Genomic DNA, 17,985 nt, shown 5'->3' on the forward strand with positions numbered 1-17,985 from the left:
CTGGTGGAATGGCATGAGGCCTATTCTCGATGGGGCAAAAAAGACGAGCGCTTCTGCTGGTCAGTCTCGAGGTCGCAGTTGCTGTAGGACAGCAGCATCTACTTAGACGCTGGAGTAACTGTCCCAAGATAGATCGAAGGTCGCAGCACGGGCACTTACACTGGCACTCGCAAGTTGCAGCAAGTCCAAAGCAAGATACGATTGGGACGGGGGGGTTGGGGCCGCCGTGTCTAGAGCCCACCCGTTCGCTGGCTCCCGTCCCCTTCAGACCACTCAGCGTCATGATCGTCGCCGTCACTTGCTGGGGGGCATGCTTTATCCCGGGTCCCATCACCTGCCTCGTACAGGACTGGGCTACCTCGAGCAAGTGAGTGAGTTGTGTTGCACACAACAGAGACAACGTCAGCCCTGGCTAGTCAATGGGTACGGTACTCTGTACAGCTTAGTTTTCGTTACCAAGCGAGTTCCTCATACCAGCCACTTCCTATGGATGAGTTTTCTCTGCGTCTTACAGCCGCTCAGTGGCCCTCTTGTTCAGGCCCTCTTTGCCTCCACCGGCAGAAATCAGTAGCAGTCATGACATGGCCATACCAGGCCAGGCCAAGTCATCGCATCGGGCACAGGCACCTCGAGGCTAGCATCAGCACCAGTGTCAACCATGTCCTGACCTACATCCCGATACGCCGGCCCCTCTCATGACGCGCAGGAAATCTTCCCGTTCTGATCAAAACAAACAAACGATTTGCTTCCCCTATCCTCTTGTGCACTCCCCCACTAGCTGACGGTGGTAATTTGAGCTTTAATTGTGCTCTTTATGCCAACCAGCCCATGTCATCTCGCTTCTTATGAGGGAGTCCGGGATGGCCCCCGCTATATGCAAGAGGGCACTACACTAACAATTCAATTGTGTGCGCTCGTCAGTTGGGGCCTGCGTGTGGACGAGAAGAGGCACAAAAGCCCTGCTCATGAGCCTGGGGCCTGGGCCAGAGGGACCACAAAGCGCATCAAATCGAAAAGCTGCGCATCGTACTCCGTACTTCTGAGATTTGAAGCCCCTAGCATGTCGCCCATCTAACCAACTGCCAATCAAGGCCATCAATCGGCATTGCCTCTACCGTTGCTGCACCGTGCTTCTTGATCGGAGGTTTTAGATCAACTCACATATCGACTTACACGGAGCATCGTCATCGTCATTTGCACTAACACAATGAAAGGTCCTTCATCATTGTTCACATCCTACGTATAGATCAGCTCCAACTCAATTCACTCACATACATCCCCCGCGCTCGCACATTTTACACTAGACAGGGGATGCAACTGGCTGTGCACAACATAATCAGTGCCAACTTTGTTGACCGCCTGACTTGGTTGCATATTTTATGGGACATCGCTGCAACTAGCACGTCGTTGAAGCACACCGCACAAGTCTGCGGCTCTGTGAAATGAACCCCTATGCAGTTCATATTATAAGGGCAGTGTAAGTGGCCTCTGGCGGCAGCGGTCTGCAACTTTCAGCGCAGCTTCGCCAACTTTGTCATACTCCTGAGCCCCTATTCGCAAACTGTTTCCTGCATGTGGTAGCCGTTGTCCTGTTGTTGCGATGCAAACGCACGATGTGTTCAGGCGTATGAAACAAAGCAAGAGTTTGTTACAGCCGAGACATTCGAGAACTTGTGCGACTTTAGTTAGCACGTAGTCGAAATTAAGCGCTTGGATAAAGGATGCAGATATTGAATTTATTCGTGTGCGTTGAAATGTTGGTCTTGCATAAGAGACCGTCGAGAACAGGGCCAGTTTAAACCCAAGCGCACCGTTATTCGAAACGGAAGACACAGACAAACGCCATGACGCAAAGTGGCTTCATTCTCATCTTCCCGCACTGCGGCCAAGTGGGCTATGGCTACCCTGTAGTGTTCTAGAGTTCGGCGTCATTGGGGCTTGGTAACCTGCTGGCCTCAATAACGGGCCACGCTGGCAATGCAATACGCACCTCGACGGGCCGTCTGCCTGCCTCTTCCGCCTTTGAGGTTTCGGTGCAGCGATGCAATGCTTCAAGTGGACTCGGGACAGGGCGGATACTGCATGAGAGAGCGTTGCACATAGTATTTGATTGGACAATTGGACACCACATTCGCAAGGGAGTCAGCGAGGGGTACAGTAACTTTGCATGTCAACTCCAGCCTTTGACCAAAGTCTCATATGCACCTCCTCGCGAGGGAGGATCGAGATGAGCGAATTTTGCATGCCAATTGAGGTGGGTGATCCTGAGCACGTAGTCTTCTGCCATCAAATCTTGTTCAAGTAATTCCAGTATCGTGTTCTGCTTCAATAAGCCACATTCTGGGCAAAATCCAGCATCTCTCTCAAGATTCCCCACAAAGGCATAGCAAGGGATTATAGTGAGACGGCCGATATACCGAAGATCTAGTAAAGTTCCATCTTCTCGAGATGAATCAGGCCATTGGGCGGCTAGATCTGAGTCAGTATCAAACTCTCAAGAAGCACTAGTGAATGACAGAATTGCGTCCAGATCTGGACTCCAAGGGAGGGTTCATGTACTCACTGGTATGAACTGTCTCAGCTTCACGCCAGCCTCCCTAAACACCCGGGCTGTATCGTTGTCCATGCTGTATGTGTGAGCATAGACAACCTCGCTGATGCCCACCTGGCAGATTTTGATACTGCATGTGAGGCAGGGACACGTGTCGCAGTATAGGACAGAACCCTCGCGTATTCTTTCTCGCCCCGCTTCCAAAAGCGCGTTCTCTTCGGCATGGATACACAGGCAAGTCGATAAGCCCACTCCGGAGCTATTGCCGTCATTGCACCTTGGACAGCCTCCTTCAGTGCAATTCTGTAGTCCCCTTGGAGTCCCATTATAACCGGTGCTAATGACCCTGCGTTCTTTGCCAACAAGCACACATCCGACTCTACGCTTCATACAATTGGAGCGTTGTGCAGCAAGGGATGCCAATTCCATAAAGTAAGTGTCCCAGCAAGGGCGAAGACGATCAGGATTCGGGATGTCCAACTTGCCAAGGGTAGCATAGAGGTGCGCTAGAGAGGATGATGTGTTGAGTAGTCTCACAACAGCACGGGAGATAAGGGGTGAAAGGCCTTTCTCTGCATCGTATAGGTGGATATCGCTCTCTCTGACAAAGTCTTCTAGACTCATGTCAGGCTCTCCCGTATGCCTCTGCCTCGCGCGGTCCTGGAACCGTCGCCAGCGGACCGTCAATGGCGCATCGACGGAGAGCAATAGGAAGAAAGGCCGACGGAGAAAGACGTCTAGAACTGCCTCGGTGGGAATGTCAGTAGTGACAAAGCGGCTGCGCCAGCGTTTCGTCACAAAGTCGAGGAGTTCCTCAGCTGTGGAAAACACGTGTTGCGGACCATCCCGGAGAGTCAGCGTGGTTTCAGAAGAAGACTGGTAAACATTCTTGGTGGTGAGCGCTGTTGAGGTCAGAGCGCCTTTGAAGGCTGTCGAGTCAGTAGACTGTGATGGAGACTCTGCATCGTGTTCCTCGGGTGAAGCGGAATGGGCTCCAAGCGAGGTATTGGACGGTCTTGGCTGGGATTGTGGCTGTAGATGGAGAAGTTTGAATCCATGATGCTCAACGAGATATTGGGCCACCGTCTTTTTGCCGGAGCAGATACCTGATCTATGTGAGTTTGGGACTTGACTTGGGAAATTTTGGATATGTTTGTTCTTACTGCCACAGACGCCGATGAGCATGCTGTAGTTCGATGCTGGATTTTGTTCTGGATTTTGTAGATGTAAAGTCGGGAACTGGCTTTGGATGATTTATGATGCCTCACGTTGAGATTTTCCGTATGGCCATTTGACGCGTACGGCGACTATTCTAAGCGCGTCGCAGAGTGTGGGGGTGCACTGTTCGCAGCTGTGACCGTTGTTGTTCTAGAATGTCTACGGAACCCTCTGAGAAGTGTCGCAAACTCAACTTTGAAAGCGTCCGACAAGTTGACAAGTATGTTTCTTCATCTTACGAGTTATCACCAACATCTCGATCTAGTTAGACATCTCATATATATAGAAACTGTGAGTTATGATCAAAGCGCACCATTCCAACAATCCCGGGAAAGCTTGAACCCTTGAATGTTTCAGACACAAATCTCTCATTAATGAGATGGCGTCTTCACGAAGAGGGTCACATTCTTTAAGTGAATGGTGGAGATAGATCTGAACGGGTGTATGCTTGATGACCTCCGATATACCGAGTCTGCGGTTGTGAAGAACGTGTTTCTCCTGTAGCTGAGGTGATGGTAAATGAGTCTGAAGGGCCTTTGTTGATGCTGGAAGGGTAATGGGGTTTGCAATATCGATCTCCTTTTCTCAGTAAAATTTGAAGCTGGGTTACTAACAGTGATATCATGTTGCTTTTGGCCAGCAACTTCGAATCACTGTGGCTGGGAAATTTTCAACGGGATGACATTCATAGCGTCGATCTGAGGTATGGATATGACAGCGCTTTATGTAGACCTGACATTGACGATATAATGACGATATATCAAGAAAACTGTAGTGGAATACTATTGATACTGCCGTGTTCCTTTTGATCTTACCTGCGCTTCCGGACTTACACGCATGATGGCCGCATTGCAGCGAACGACCACATCACTTCTGCTTACCCTATAACGACCCGTACCCTGTGATTCCGACGCCTTTAGGCCAGAATACTCTAAATTAGCTCTCCGTCACCTTCTTCAACGAGGTCATCGTCCTCATCCCAGTCAACCTGGGCAGCCATTTCCTCTGCTCTTCGCTGGACCTCGGCCAGGCCCGATAGCTCCGCCACATAGTCCTTCTCTTGCAAGGCTTTCTTCACAAAGCCCCATCCGTCACTGCGGTAGGCATCAAGAATCTTAGGGCTGCATGCGCTGCAACAGTCGTAAGATTGGCCGCGGATGACAATGTTCTGATATGTCGAGACATAGCCCCTTATTTGATGCGGAATCAAACCCAGCGGATGGTCAGGTGGGTCTCGCTCTGGAACCACTCCAGGAGTTGGCTGTGGTGCTGGTGCATCTTTGCCTAGGGGGTGTTGTAACAAGCTTGATAGAAGTTCAACAAGAAGGGCAGACGCAATCGCTGCAACACCGGGTCGAGTGACAGTACATTGCTGATCCAGGGTCTGGTCCTTTTGAGACTAAAAGAATGTTAGATACGTTCTAAGAAGTAAAATGGAAGCTTACATCAGCTGGGGCCACGACGTCGTTGCAGAAATAGCAACCAAGCGGTGTCTGCCCTTCGGCATGGCCTTCAGAACCATGTCGCATAACAACATACGAATCGAAACCCAGGGCAGCGTTCATGACAATCTTTCCTTTGGCCTTTCCCATGACCGTTGGCAGCCATCGAGACTCTCGTGAATCCATGAGGAGGAAAATGGCATCGTGTTCGTCGATAAGCTTCTCCAACTTTTCGAATTCGCCCCTTGTCTTCGACTCTTCTATGTAAGGGTGGCCGAGCATAGGTACAAACAGCGTGTGTCCTTCACTATCTATGCCTGGGAAGATTTCTTTCAATGCTTCCGCAGCTCGAGGTGCTTTTGCTCTTCCTCCTTCGAGGCAGTCTTGATGGTTGAATAGTGGCTGTCGGACAGGGTTAGAAAATGATACTCGCCCGTAATCCACAAACGTTATCTTCCGGACGCCCCAACCCATAAGGTTTCTTGAGACATAACTTCCCAGCGTACCGGCGCCAAGTAGCAGGCACTTCGTGTGCTTAATGGCATCTAAGTCGAGCTCAGGGGCGATCCTCCATTTCATGAGCTTCAGGTTCAGGTCGACAGAGCCTTCAGCCTGTCGTGCAGGATCCATAGACTCTCCTAGGTTGACTTGCTGTGCCTGCAGTTTTCCATTGTTCGACCGTGCCCAGCCAGTAACCTTAGGCATTTCAGAGATCTCTAAGTTCTCGACTGGATCTATCTCGATTGGGAGGATAACGCTGCGAGCTTCGTGTCTCTTTGCCTGGATGTCTCTGTAGCAGATCACTTTGGTCTTTGTCAGATGAAACCTTTGTCGGATAAGGACCAGAAAATTTCTCAGGGGCCATCCAGGGCTTTCTGGGTACGTCGAAGGATCAACGAATGCAACGTAACGGTCCGCCTCAGCCACCTGGTCGAAGAAGCCATTCTCAAACTCTCGCAGCGAGGCAACTTCCCATCGAAAAGGAAGTCCCTGTGAAGACTCCGGATCATCTGTATCCTGATCTTCGCCGTGTACCTTCTTGACCAAAAAGAAGCCATGCTCGCGAGAGTCGACACTGTACCTCCAAGTTCCTACCCTGTCAACAAGCGCCGTGCTCTCCCTGGAGTCGAGACGTTCGGCTGGGCCGGATCGCTTCCACGAAGGATCAGAGTGCAGGGCAGGGAAAGCGAACCAGTACATAAACTTGTACTTTTTCAGGTCCGCGTATGAAAGTATGATGAACGACGAGAGCAGGGATGGAACAGAGTAGATACTACCATCTTTGATCGCATCCCAAATCTAGAGTTGTCAGCGGTGTTCTAGTCTCCGTGGGCTCATAAATACCTGTCGGCCAGCAGTCTTGAGCATGGCAAGTTTGTCTGTATTCTTGAAATCCTCGAGTGTATTAACGTTCCTAATGATTCCCTCAGCCCTCATTGTCCCGAGAGGCGGACTGGGCGCATTAGTTCTGCCACGGTCAGAGAAGGACTGTGCATAAATCAAACAGCGGACCTACCTGCTGCTCGTAAGGGCATTCCCTAATATCTGCATGCGACAGCTGGATTCTGGTTCTTCCAACCGGGGCTCATAGAGACCAAGGATGCTCCGCGCCGAGTCGTCGAGCTTGTCATGCTCAAGCTTCGAGGCAAAGAGCGCCGAGTAGAACGATAGCTCGATCTCTGACAGGAATGGTGCGAATTGCAAAGGGGCTGACATGGTGAAGGTTCCAGCTTGTGTGACGCTGGTGAGGCAGGCTTTTGGGTGGGTTGAAGAGGGAAGGTTCGTCCCAGCTGCGATGCCTTGGGTAGGTAGGTACCTTGGGTATTTATGCTTCTTGGACAAGGCAGCAACTGCGTCCCTGAGGCAAATAAACCTTATGATTAGGTACCTTGTTGATGCCGACCTGTCATAGGATTATCACTGTTTATGCTACTGTTATGTAAAGCTAAAGAAGCTCTTGTGAGGTTGAATACAGATTTGATATGCCCTGTTGCTTTCCTCGTCGCTACTGTAGGTAGCTAAATAAGTTCTTTCGGACGTGCAAGTATCTCCTCGGGGCCGTGACCGGATCTGTTATAAGGCCATAGGTAGTTGTGTGTATTCAGTGATCTTGCGGAAGGTTCACCTGAACGGATAAGATGACCGTCACTGGTGACCTTGAGTGGGGTTCCAACTTAGGTCAAAGGCGTCAGCGAACAAAACTTAGGACCTCTACTCTAACTGATAAAAATACTTAGGTAACTTTAGTGGAGGCTTAGGAGGCCTTTTGATCAGCTTTTTTATGACTTAGAATAAATGTCCAAGGTTTTCTTGTCTCCCCTAAGCCCCACCGCGGGGTACTGGGCGCCGTCACGGAGCCTCCTTGTGTTATCGGATCAGGTCTTATCGGACGTCACCTACAATACCGCACTTAAGTAAATTTCCCTAAGTTTTCCTAAGTTGACCAAATAAGTCTACCTAAGTCTACCTCAATTCACCTAAGTCTATAGTAGATTTGCACAAATTTCCTAAATTTACCAAAGTTTGTCTAAGTTTATAATAAATAATCTGCTGAGGGACTTTCGGGGTATCACTCGGCGTATTTGGGGGGTTCATGAGATATTACCAGGGAGCCGTTTCATTGCAAGATAGAGCTGTCAAGGATAGCGATCGCTAAAGTACCCCATATCGTTGATGTATCATGCATGGGACGATTCGTGTAAGTGATGTAATCTGAATATCAAGCGGGGTGCTTGAGATAGACTGCGAATATTGGAGACAATGGGCAGTGATCACAAGAAAAAGAAGCTTTGAAGTTACAACATATGGGATTATATAGTTCTAGAAATTTATCATATGTAGTCGTAGATGGGTTGCTTTAAGCACCCTTCCTGGAATGCACCGCAACGCCTTTCCATGCTATGTACAAGTGACTGTGCATCGTCACAATCTAGTTGATCCCAATATCGAGTATTGGTACCGTCGAGTCTTGCTCGGTCGATGTTTATCCAAGAGATTGGAATATTCTGTATATCTCTTTTACAGTCTACCGTCGAAGGCATACTGGGCAGCGAGGGGCCAGCCGAGGATGACAGCGAAGCCAGGGAAGAAGCTGAGACGGTGTTAGTTGATATTGGTAAAGCTTTGGATGTTGGAGCAACTTACAAGAGAGCTTGGCTTCCAACTCGCTTGAACATCTTGGCGTAGTCGGGCTTAGCAGGCTGTTGAGTGATCGGAAGACGCTCGAATGGGTGAGACTCCATGGCTCGACCAGCGTTTCGCATAGCAGTGAGGAGAGAGAATTGGCGGCGCTGAACAGCGCGGGCGGCAGATCGAACAACGATGGGAGACATGGTGATTGAGTTTAGGGGAGTTGAGTTGAGTTGTTTTTTTTTTTTGAGGTGAATCGATTTCAAGTTGTCCTTAGAGAAAACGCAGTAGTAATATACCCAAGGAATTGAACTGAGTGGTGAAGATGTTTGTTGAGTGGAGAGTTGTGATTGCTCTGTTGATGCTTTAGATGCTGCTGATGATGATGAGAGAAGAGACTATCTTTGGGAACGGTAGATGGCATCCTCTTATACAGAGTTGCGATGCCGATCATTTTTCACTAAAGATCACAAATTTAGTCAAGGATTCCTTCAAACGGCGATCTCCCAGAACCCGTGCAGCCGGGTACATCCATTGTGGTCAGATTTCATCTGGTTTGGCAACCATCATGCCACTGTAGAGACCTGGATCCTGGGGTATTAGAGGGTGTTTTGACAGCTGGCCAATCATTGTTCACGGTAAACCATCAGTCAGCACAACAGCCCAGAGGTGCATGGCACGATTTCTAAGGCGTCGAGGGCGGTTGTGGTGCGATTCTGATTTGGTCGGCGGGGACCGGTGACGCTGGCGATTGGTCAATGGGTACACCCTTACCAACACCCTGTTTCTCCCGTCAACACTTCGTCGTTATCGACTGATTCTGAAGGATCCCAAATGAAGCAATGACCTGCGCTGTTTCCGGGGAACGGCGAAGAGCAAGTGGTTGCATTCGTGAGCCTGGATTGCGAATAACACCAGGGTTTGCCATGATATGATGGTCATTCAACCACTCACGAGGCTCTCATGCTTACCCCAAAATGCACATGCCCATGTCGTTTCTAGTCACGTTCTAGGTTCTGGCCCAGATTGACAGGACAGCCCAGATTTGATCGCATGAGATCCAGATGGTGATAACCATGCCATAATTGCCCTGGCTCTCGCCGATGCCGATGCCGATTCTGGTTCATTCGTTCCCATGGTTTATTCTTAGTCCACCTATTCCCGTGCCGATAGTAGGCCTCTTTCGGAGGATTCATCCTGTTGTTGCTGTGAGTGAACCCATGAGGCAACGGCGCGGAGGAGAGAGAAATCGGAGCCGAACATTCGGCCAGCTATCATCATGTGACCGAAAACGTGATTGGTATCCAGCTACACCTGTCAACTCAAGCTACCTAAGCTAACCACCTTGTTGGCGATCGCGACGAGACTAGCTTCGAGCAATTGCTCAATACACACTCCTTTTACAATTCTCGCCAATGCCACTTGTCGACCCCGTCGCCATGTCGACAACACTTGTCAAGAGCGGGACCGCCGCCCAACAACCCGCGCCCAAGGCCGCCGTGCCCGCGATTCCGCTTGTAAATTCTCCTGCAGCTTTGCCCGCATCAGTCGCTCATCAGCTGTTGCTCGCTGGCCTGTTCTACTGGCGCTTCGATGCCCTGGTGGCTGATCCCGTTTCGACTCTTCAGACTGGCCTCCCAGTTGTTGCTGCCATTCAGGCTGTCTATCTTATACTGAGTCTTCCACCAGCGGGATCCTCGGGCTCCTCGAAGAAGCCTCGTCCTGGTGAGAAGAAGAAGTCGGATGGACGGGAGGCAAAGGCTATTCCTGTAAGTAGATTTGTTGTGTGTGGAAGCCATCAAGCTAATGTCAATGGTATAGACCGCCGTTATTTCATTGCTCCTAGCTCTAATCCTGACGCCGGTTCTTCATCTCCTCCTTGTCCTCTTTGGCGCGCCATTCCTTACACACGTTCCTCATACATTCTTGTGCTGCGCACATATCGCCGTCCTCGCGATTTATCCTGTCTTCTACGTTCGTGGTTCCGACCCCGTGCCTCTCCAGGCTGTGGTGGGTGTATCAGCTCCTTTTGACCAGACATTTGGCGGCTTTGTTGGAACAGTGGTTGGGGCCTGGCTTGGAGCTGTTCCCATTCCTCTCGACTGGGATCGCGAGTGGCAGAAGTGGCCCGTCACCATTGTTGTCGGTGCTTACATTGGATATATCGTTGGATCTCAGATCTTGGGAACCGTTTTCTTTGGAAAGCGGTGGGAAGTCACTCCTGAAATCAAGGAGGAATAAGCTATTGTTTCATGGTAAGAACAATAGCCATTTTCTCAAGATGCCCGTTTGATAGGTGGGCTGGGATTTACAGAGATATTTCTGGCTTTGGGTACATTGTCATGTGCCATGGCAAAAAAATTGATATAATGAGATCGCCTACTATCATAGCGAAGAATACTTAAAAACGATACTGTATTGGCTTGCCGCTGCTCCACTGATCAGAAACGAATTCATAGCCATGATAGAAATACGTATGTATGCTGTGCGATTGGTCGAACGTGTCTTCCTCCATTGCTCTATTTCAAGAGTACATAATGTTCATCATATCGTCTGGGGATGATATGAGGTAGTGCAAGCGAAATACCCTATACCATGTTTAAGATCATGATCTTCCATATCCTCATCATACTGCAGAATTTAGATGATGAACACTGATATCATCGGGTTGAAGAATTATGCTGGGTCGCTGATTAATAATAAGGTATTCTTTATGGTTTCTCATCTAACTACCTTACTATAAGGCACACAGATAGCCTCCCGTATGCTTGGCACTACTTGGAATCGATCGAGCTGATACTACCAGATAAAGTCTCAGCATACGTAAGTAAGTACTAGTTTTCCCTCGATATCTCCAAATCAGCTAGCCCTTGGCAGTCGTTTTAGTTACCTTGGCTCAGACGTAATTGGTGTATACATGATTGGACGTATGTCAAGACATCATGTTGATTCGCCGATGGCCTTTCAGAAGGCCATCTTCAGAGGTTACTGGTGGAACAAGCACCAATAGCCGAAGAGTTACCATGACTTACTGGTATGAGAGAATGATATTGTCTCAAAACTGATTAATTTGCAATGCCGGCACCAAGTTCAATAGTCTGACAAAGCCTATCGACAGTTTGCCTCTATGCATTGATTGACTGGTACTCCGTAGTACTGGATAGAGAACGGTGATGCTCGGCTTGCGTTGCCAGTGCGAAAATGCTCTAGGACTGATCGTCATTGGGCAAACCGTATCCCACAACCCTGCATGTTCGGCACAGCTGGGGCCAAACTCTATAACCCCGGATTGTTGATGCGTTAACGCTGATATCATCGTAGCATCTTCTGAGATAATAACCCAAAGTTAGACTTTGAGACGGACTCATCCTTATCGTGACGCTTTCCTTGAACAGACCGCGAGGGAGAGAGATTATAGGCGAGGGCCAGACTTGTCGAAATGGGACTGGCGACTCGTCGTCTCTTGGCCCTCCACCTAGCAAGTGCCGGTGAGGCCGTGATAGAGGGCTTGGAACTTCAGTTCATGCTTGGCACTGACGCGTGCGCTCGAATCTTCTGAAACATGAGATTAGCCAGCCAAGAGCCAAGCTGAGCCAGCGGAGACCAGGACAAGCCACGTCAAAATCAGGTTAATCTAGAACCTGCAGGCCAGCTCGGGCGCTTATTCCCAGAGCATGCATGACCAAAGAAAATTTTAGCAACAATCATGTTTCCCTTTCAGGCAGGGCATTTTTTTAATTGCCCTGTTGTAAGGGCTTGGGAGTCGGTAGACTCGGCATCTTTTAGTGGTAGTCGCCCAGTAACGTGCTGATTACGACAATTGGGTGTCAGGTAATCTTGCTTGTCAGGCACACTGCATAACATTAACAACTTCCTATTATCGAACCATGAACCGCCAGTTACGATATCAGAGAGGCTCAGAGTGGCCACAGCACATGATACACAGATCTATATCGAGATTCGAGTTTGAATTTGGCATCGAGAATGAAGGATTGCGATAACTCAGCCACAGCGATTAACGAATCCTTCACATCGTCAATCACTTCGCTAAGATCAAGTCCAGTTGGCGATTGATTGAGGCTCGCCCCAGCCACACTGCGGCATTCGCCTCATGACGTAGCCCGAGAAACCTTGTCAGTTCCGTGACATGGAAGTTGGCCGGGGTGATGGAAAGAAAAGCGAGCTCACTATACCATTGCTCACTGTAACATATCAAGCACATACTGGTAGACCTTGATACATAAATTATTTGTCAAGAAATACGAAATTCTAGAATTATCAAGGTACTTGATTTCTTTTTCTCAGTTTAGATGCTATAATACAGTCCCGCGTAGCATTCGTTGGTGGTGTTTGTGAGGTAACCAGTTGTATTTTTCTCTCCTGACGGGCTCACCCGACTGCTAGGTAATCTTGTAAACTCATGTACCTAGTACAAGCCTACAAGGTCAGGCGGAGAGAAAGAGAAAGCAGGGACACATTTTGCTTGGCCCACGCTCTGTTCCTCTTCGTCGTCCCTGTGGCTTGCCTCATCCTAGTCAATCGATGACGCAGTGCCCAGAAAGAAAAGGTGCGGGCTGAGGTTGCGCGGACGATTGATGTTACTTGGACAGGGAAAGTTGGAAGCTACGGAACGAAATTGGTTTGGCAGTGACTATCTGCTGAGGTTGAATGGGTGTGTATCCGTAATGAGTGATGTGATGCCATGCCCGTTCTTGGCCCGCCCGTTTGTGACGGAGCCTTGTATAAAAGACAAACCATATCCCTCTCAACTAAGATTCTGTTTTCAACATCTCATACAAACTCTGTCTAACGAAGCTATCCAATCTTCTCACTTCCAACCACTACCACTACCTGCCATACACACTTTCGAGTAATACCTCGCCTTCACAACTGACAACATGCCTTTCACTGCTAGGTAAGCTCAGCTCGACATCTTCAACCACACTCGACTTCGCGACGTCATCCCGAGCGATCCGCTGTTAGGGCTGTCGCAACATGGCGACTGTCGGTAGCTCAGGAAGAGACACTCGAGTTGTTGTGGTTGATTGAACAATCACCAAGATTATACCTACTAACACTCTTCTAATAGCGATATCTGCAAGATCCTCCTTGCCATCATCCTCCCTCCCGTGGGTGTCTTCCTCGAGCGTGGCTGCGGTGCCGACTTCTTCATCAACATCCTCCTTACCATCTTGGGTACGTTCCTCTTGTCTCTCCTCATCCCAACCTCCATTATCCAGCCGCATCCGACCCCTCCGCGGGTTCGGGCTTACCCATCGTCCCTTGACCGTCCCTTCGCGCATTGCTCAGCAGTTTACTAACACTCCGCTTCAGGTTACATCCCCGGTATCATCCACGCTCTGTACATCATTCTGAAGTACTAAGCCTCTTCGCACCTCGCTCCTCAGCTCGGCGGCGCTACTCGGATCGCTTCAATGATGGCTGCCCCGCTTTCTAATTGTCCAAGACTGGCCAGCCATCGGTTGTCATTATCCATGCGACACCTCGTCTGACGGCCAAGGCCAAGACACCAATGACTGCCGAGCAATCCGGGCGCATGCTGTATGTCGATGACGCTGTGACGAGCTGTGCAGATTGTTTTCCTCGCTTTGATACCTTACGCCGGTGTTCCGCGCTTGGCGCTGGATGCTGATTTTACGACTGGCACGGGCGCGACTCAAGTTTCTTATTTTCCTTTATTCAGTCACGACATGATGGAGGCGCATGTTGGATTGGCTCTCAATGCAAAGATGCACTGGGCTTTTTAGTAATTAATTCGATACCCGTCAATCCAACAATTCCCTAACACGTCAATGCTACTGTTACCTCGACGCTTTCTCCGCGATATGAAAATTAAGCTGAAGCTCAAGTGAACAAGTGATTGCTCTTCGTCCCATTGTACAGACTTGCATCGGCAGATGTGTGTGACATGGGTCCCCTGTTCTCGACGGACAATGCGCTATCCATAGGCGGACACTTTTCAAGACACGTCAAACTCAAACTACTGATTCGATGAAAACAGTCGCACCAGAGTACAAATTTGGTTATGTTTGGCAGTGCTTGCCTTGTCTTACACTGATGTTGGAATTTTGGTAAACAATGGAATTCTGTAGCCCCATCGTCAAGTCCCAGAAAGAAAGGGAAAAGGATCACTAGACTCACGATTACCGACTCAGGATCATTTGGCATTGTCGAGCGGGTTCATCAAGGGCGATCGCTGTGGCTGTGCGTTCGTTCAATGGATCCAAATAGAAACGAGGGTGGAGCTAAAATTTCAGCTTGGGCATTTTTGATTGTCCGCAAAAAGACAAGAATTAGAATGGCGAGTACGCGTATCTAGCTTTGCGATTGAGATTGATCCCTTCATACGCAACTCTAAGCTGAGTGTTGATAGCGTGGCTGCGGTTTGGCAATCGAGGCTATCTTAAGAATGACATATGCAAACATGCTTAAATACAGTCACGTGCTTTCGCTCCTTATGACGCTACAACGCGTCGCCACGCGTTCATCGTACCGTGTACTTCACCATCGACCTCACTCTTCGTTATGCCTCCTGCACCGCCAGATGTAATAGAAATACCTGATGATGAAGGCACGGCTTCGGAGTCTGAGAATAACGTCTCATCCTTTACAAAAACCGCAGGAAAAAGAAAACACGATCCTGACCCTGACATTGAGGAGAAGGTAGAATGGACTGGAGACGAAGAAGATCTACCTGCAAAGCCCAAGAAGCGTCGTGGAGGGCGAAAGTCAACTCGCAAAAAGAAAGGGGATGATGTACATGGAGAGTCTGAAGCACCCAAAGACGATTACGAGCTCGGAGGTTTACCTGATTATCTGATCGAGCGACGGCGCAAGTTTGACACCAGGAGGAAACTTCACCACGATAATGCTCTTATGGTGCCTCCTGATTATTCGGGGATTCACTTCGAAGAAACGAGAAGACTCAGGGAGCTGGAAGAGCGACCCAAGTTCAGTGAAAGCAGTGGCATAAAACCTTCACGACCATACAAAGATATCGAGCTGCCCCAATCAGCAGGTCTTATCCCAGCTTCGATCGCACAGTATCTTCGAGATTATCAAGTTGCTGGCGTTTCATTTCTGCACAGGAAATTCGTCTACCAAGAAGGCGGTATTCTGGGAGATGACATGGGCCTTGGAAAGACGGTGCAAGTTGCTGCGTTTCTAACAGTTGCATTTGGCAAAACTGGCGACGAGCGTGACGCTAAGCGGCTAAGACAAATTCGCCAATATCCCGATAGGTGGTACCCGAGAATATTGATTATTTGCCCCGGGTCTCTCATTGTGAACTGGAAGAACGAATTAGATCGTTGGGGCTGGTGGCATACTGACCTGTTCCACGGATCCCATAAGGACGACGCATTGAGTACTGCCCGTGCAGGGCTAGTCGAAATCATGATCACCACTTATGACACATACAAGAACAGCCGAAGCTCAATCAACATGGTTCAATGGGACGCAGTGATTGCTGATGAATGTCACCGGCTGAAAGACAGATACTCAGAGACCACCAAGGCTCTCAACGAGATCAATGCACTTTGCCGCCTGGGCCTCACTGGTACCGCGATCCAAAACCGATACGAAGAGCTCTGGACACTACTGGACTGGACTAACCCTGGACACTTCGGGACTCTGGCAGAATGGACACAAAGAGTCACCAAGCCCCTAACTGTTGGCCAGTCTCACGACGCAACCAAAGCTCAGCTCAGCCTGGCAAGAACAACAGCTGACAAACTAGTCCACAATCTGCTACCACAGTATTTCCTTCGGCGAATGAAGTCCATCATAGCGAAGCAACTACCCAAGAAAACCGACCGAGTCGTCTTCTGTCCTCTAACAGATCTCCAGAGGGAAGCATACGAGAACTTTTTGGAAAGCGCGGACATCGATCTCCTTCGCAGTCTTTCTGATCCCTGCTGTGGAGACAAGAAGAGAGGATGGTGCTGTGATCGCCTTCTTTCTAGCGGCATACGCTGGCAGAACATTGTTTTTCCTAGCATGATCGTGCTGCAGAAGATGGCAAATCATCTTACTCTCCTTGTGCCACAAACCACCGACTTGGAGGGAAAACACGAGTCGGACTTAAACACTCTTCGAACTTGCTTGCCTGATGACTGGAAATATGTCTACGATAATCGGGATCGGATTAAGAATCTTGTTAATCCTGAGTTTTGTGGAAAATGGAAAGTTCTGAAGAAGTTGCTCAAATTCTGGCATTCAAACGGAGACAAGGTCCTTGTCTTCTCTCACAGCGTGCGACTTCTTCGTATCCTCCAGCATCTATTCACCAATACGAGCTACACTGTTAGCTATTTGGATGGCTCCCTGAGCTATGAACAACGCCAGGAAGTTGTTGACACATTCAACTCCGACCCGACGCAGTTCGTGTTCCTTATTTCGACCAAAGCTGGCGGCGTGGGACTCAACATCACATCTGCGAATAAAGTCGTTATTGTTGACCCTCACTGGAATCCGTCTTATGACCTTCAAGCCCAGGATCGAGCCTATCGCATCGGCCAAACTCGCGATGTTGAGGTTTTCCGCCTTATATCGCTCGGGACAGTCGAGGAGATTGTGTACGCGCGTCAGATTTACAAACAACAGCAAGCAAACATTGGCTACACTGCATCGTCTGAACGCCGCTACTTCAAGGGTGTCCAACAGGACACTGATCGAAAGGGTGAAATATTTGGTCTTGCCAACATCTTTACGTACCATAACGATAGTGGCTTATTGCAGGAGATTGTGAACAAGACAAATATAGCCGAAGCAAAGGCGGGCGTGCATCTTGTGGACGTCAACATGGAGCAGGCGGCCAAGGATGGAGAGGACCTTGTGGTGGTGAAGAATGAAGAAACTGATGCTGAGGATGGTGGTATGAGTCAGCTTGCCACTCTACTCACAGCAGAGAACCAGCAACGAATGATTGAATCCAAAAAGGCTAAAAAGCCAAAGAGCGACGCGATCCAAGCGATCCTCACTTCTGCGGGTGTCGAGTATACACACGACAATAGTGAGGTGATTGGAACGTCCAAAGTCGAGGAGCAACTCTCGAGACGGGCTGTCATGACGACATACTCATCTGGAGATGCTGATGGGCAGAGTACCCTTTTTGCGGAGAGTGATGACGAACAAGGGGACGGCCTACACAGCATGTACAATCCCCCTGAAGAAGTGATGCTCCGACATTTCTGCGAAATGGCCAGAGAGTTTGGCTTCAGGAATGCAACAGACTTTGCACTTGTTGTGGAGAGTTGGAGTCAAGAGGCAAGGAGAAATTGTCTAGCAACATTTTATAAGAGGAGAGCTGCGAAGCTTATACAAGAAGGCATCATCAAGGTGGATGATGTAAAAGATACTGCTCAGGTGGACACTAAGCACGACATCGACGCCAAAGAAGAGGTCAAGGATGAGAAGAAGGATGCTGAGCTGACCGTGAAACAAGAAGACATCAAAAAGGATGACACCAAACATGCTTTGGTGAAGACGGAGACCACAAAACTGGAGGCCGTTGACACCAAGATGGCGGGCGAGAAGAAGATCAAAACGGAGGCTCAGGGGTCGAGTATGAGAACCTCGATATTCCTCTCAGATGACGATGATGATGACGAGCTGTGACGGGCG

At 49.2% G+C, this 17,985-nt stretch overlaps 5 protein-coding genes across 5 annotated transcripts; 2 read left to right on the forward strand and 3 right to left on the reverse strand.

Annotated features, from left to right (window-relative positions):
* Nucleotides 1–2,424: 2,424 nt before the first annotated feature.
* On the reverse strand, nucleotides 2,425–3,736 carry J7337_005895 (uncharacterized protein; the record flags this gene model as incomplete). Its single annotated transcript, XM_044823567.1, has 3 exons — nucleotides 2,425–2,469; nucleotides 2,564–3,657; nucleotides 3,715–3,736. The coding sequence occupies 3 exons, from the start codon at nucleotides 3,734–3,736 to the stop codon at nucleotides 2,425–2,427; spliced, it is 1,161 nt and encodes a 386-aa protein (XP_044682058.1).
* Nucleotides 3,737–4,700: 964 nt separating this feature from the next.
* ATG7 (Autophagy protein 7) lies at nucleotides 4,701–6,927 on the reverse strand (the record flags this gene model as incomplete). The annotated part of the gene is made up of 4 exons (XM_044823568.1): nucleotides 4,701–5,168; nucleotides 5,215–6,510; nucleotides 6,556–6,679; nucleotides 6,728–6,927. The coding sequence occupies 4 exons, from the start codon at nucleotides 6,925–6,927 to the stop codon at nucleotides 4,701–4,703; spliced, it is 2,088 nt and encodes a 695-aa protein (XP_044682059.1).
* Nucleotides 6,928–8,229: 1,302 nt separating this feature from the next.
* Nucleotides 8,230–8,543, reverse strand: J7337_005897 (uncharacterized protein; the record flags this gene model as incomplete). The annotated part of the gene is made up of 2 exons (XM_044823569.1): nucleotides 8,230–8,302; nucleotides 8,356–8,543. 2 exons carry the CDS (start codon nucleotides 8,541–8,543, stop codon nucleotides 8,230–8,232), a joined length of 261 nt encoding a protein of 86 aa, XP_044682060.1.
* A 1,236-nt stretch (nucleotides 8,544–9,779) lies between these two features.
* On the forward strand, nucleotides 9,780–10,581 carry GPI11 (Glycosylphosphatidylinositol (GPI) anchor assembly protein; the record flags this gene model as incomplete). The annotated part of the gene is made up of 2 exons (XM_044823570.1): nucleotides 9,780–10,109; nucleotides 10,162–10,581. The coding sequence occupies 2 exons, from the start codon at nucleotides 9,780–9,782 to the stop codon at nucleotides 10,579–10,581; spliced, it is 750 nt and encodes a 249-aa protein (XP_044682061.1).
* A 4,305-nt stretch (nucleotides 10,582–14,886) lies between these two features.
* J7337_005899 (uncharacterized protein) lies at nucleotides 14,887–17,979 on the forward strand (the record flags this gene model as incomplete). The annotated part of the gene is made up of 1 exon (XM_044823571.1): nucleotides 14,887–17,979. The coding sequence occupies one exon, from the start codon at nucleotides 14,887–14,889 to the stop codon at nucleotides 17,977–17,979; it is 3,093 nt and encodes a 1,030-aa protein (XP_044682062.1).
* Between the last annotated feature and the right edge of the window lie 6 nt (nucleotides 17,980–17,985).

This window comes from Fusarium musae, chromosome 4 (assembly GCF_019915245.1).
Source record: "Fusarium musae strain F31 chromosome 4, whole genome shotgun sequence".
Taxonomy (NCBI): domain Eukaryota; kingdom Fungi; phylum Ascomycota; class Sordariomycetes; order Hypocreales; family Nectriaceae; genus Fusarium; species Fusarium musae.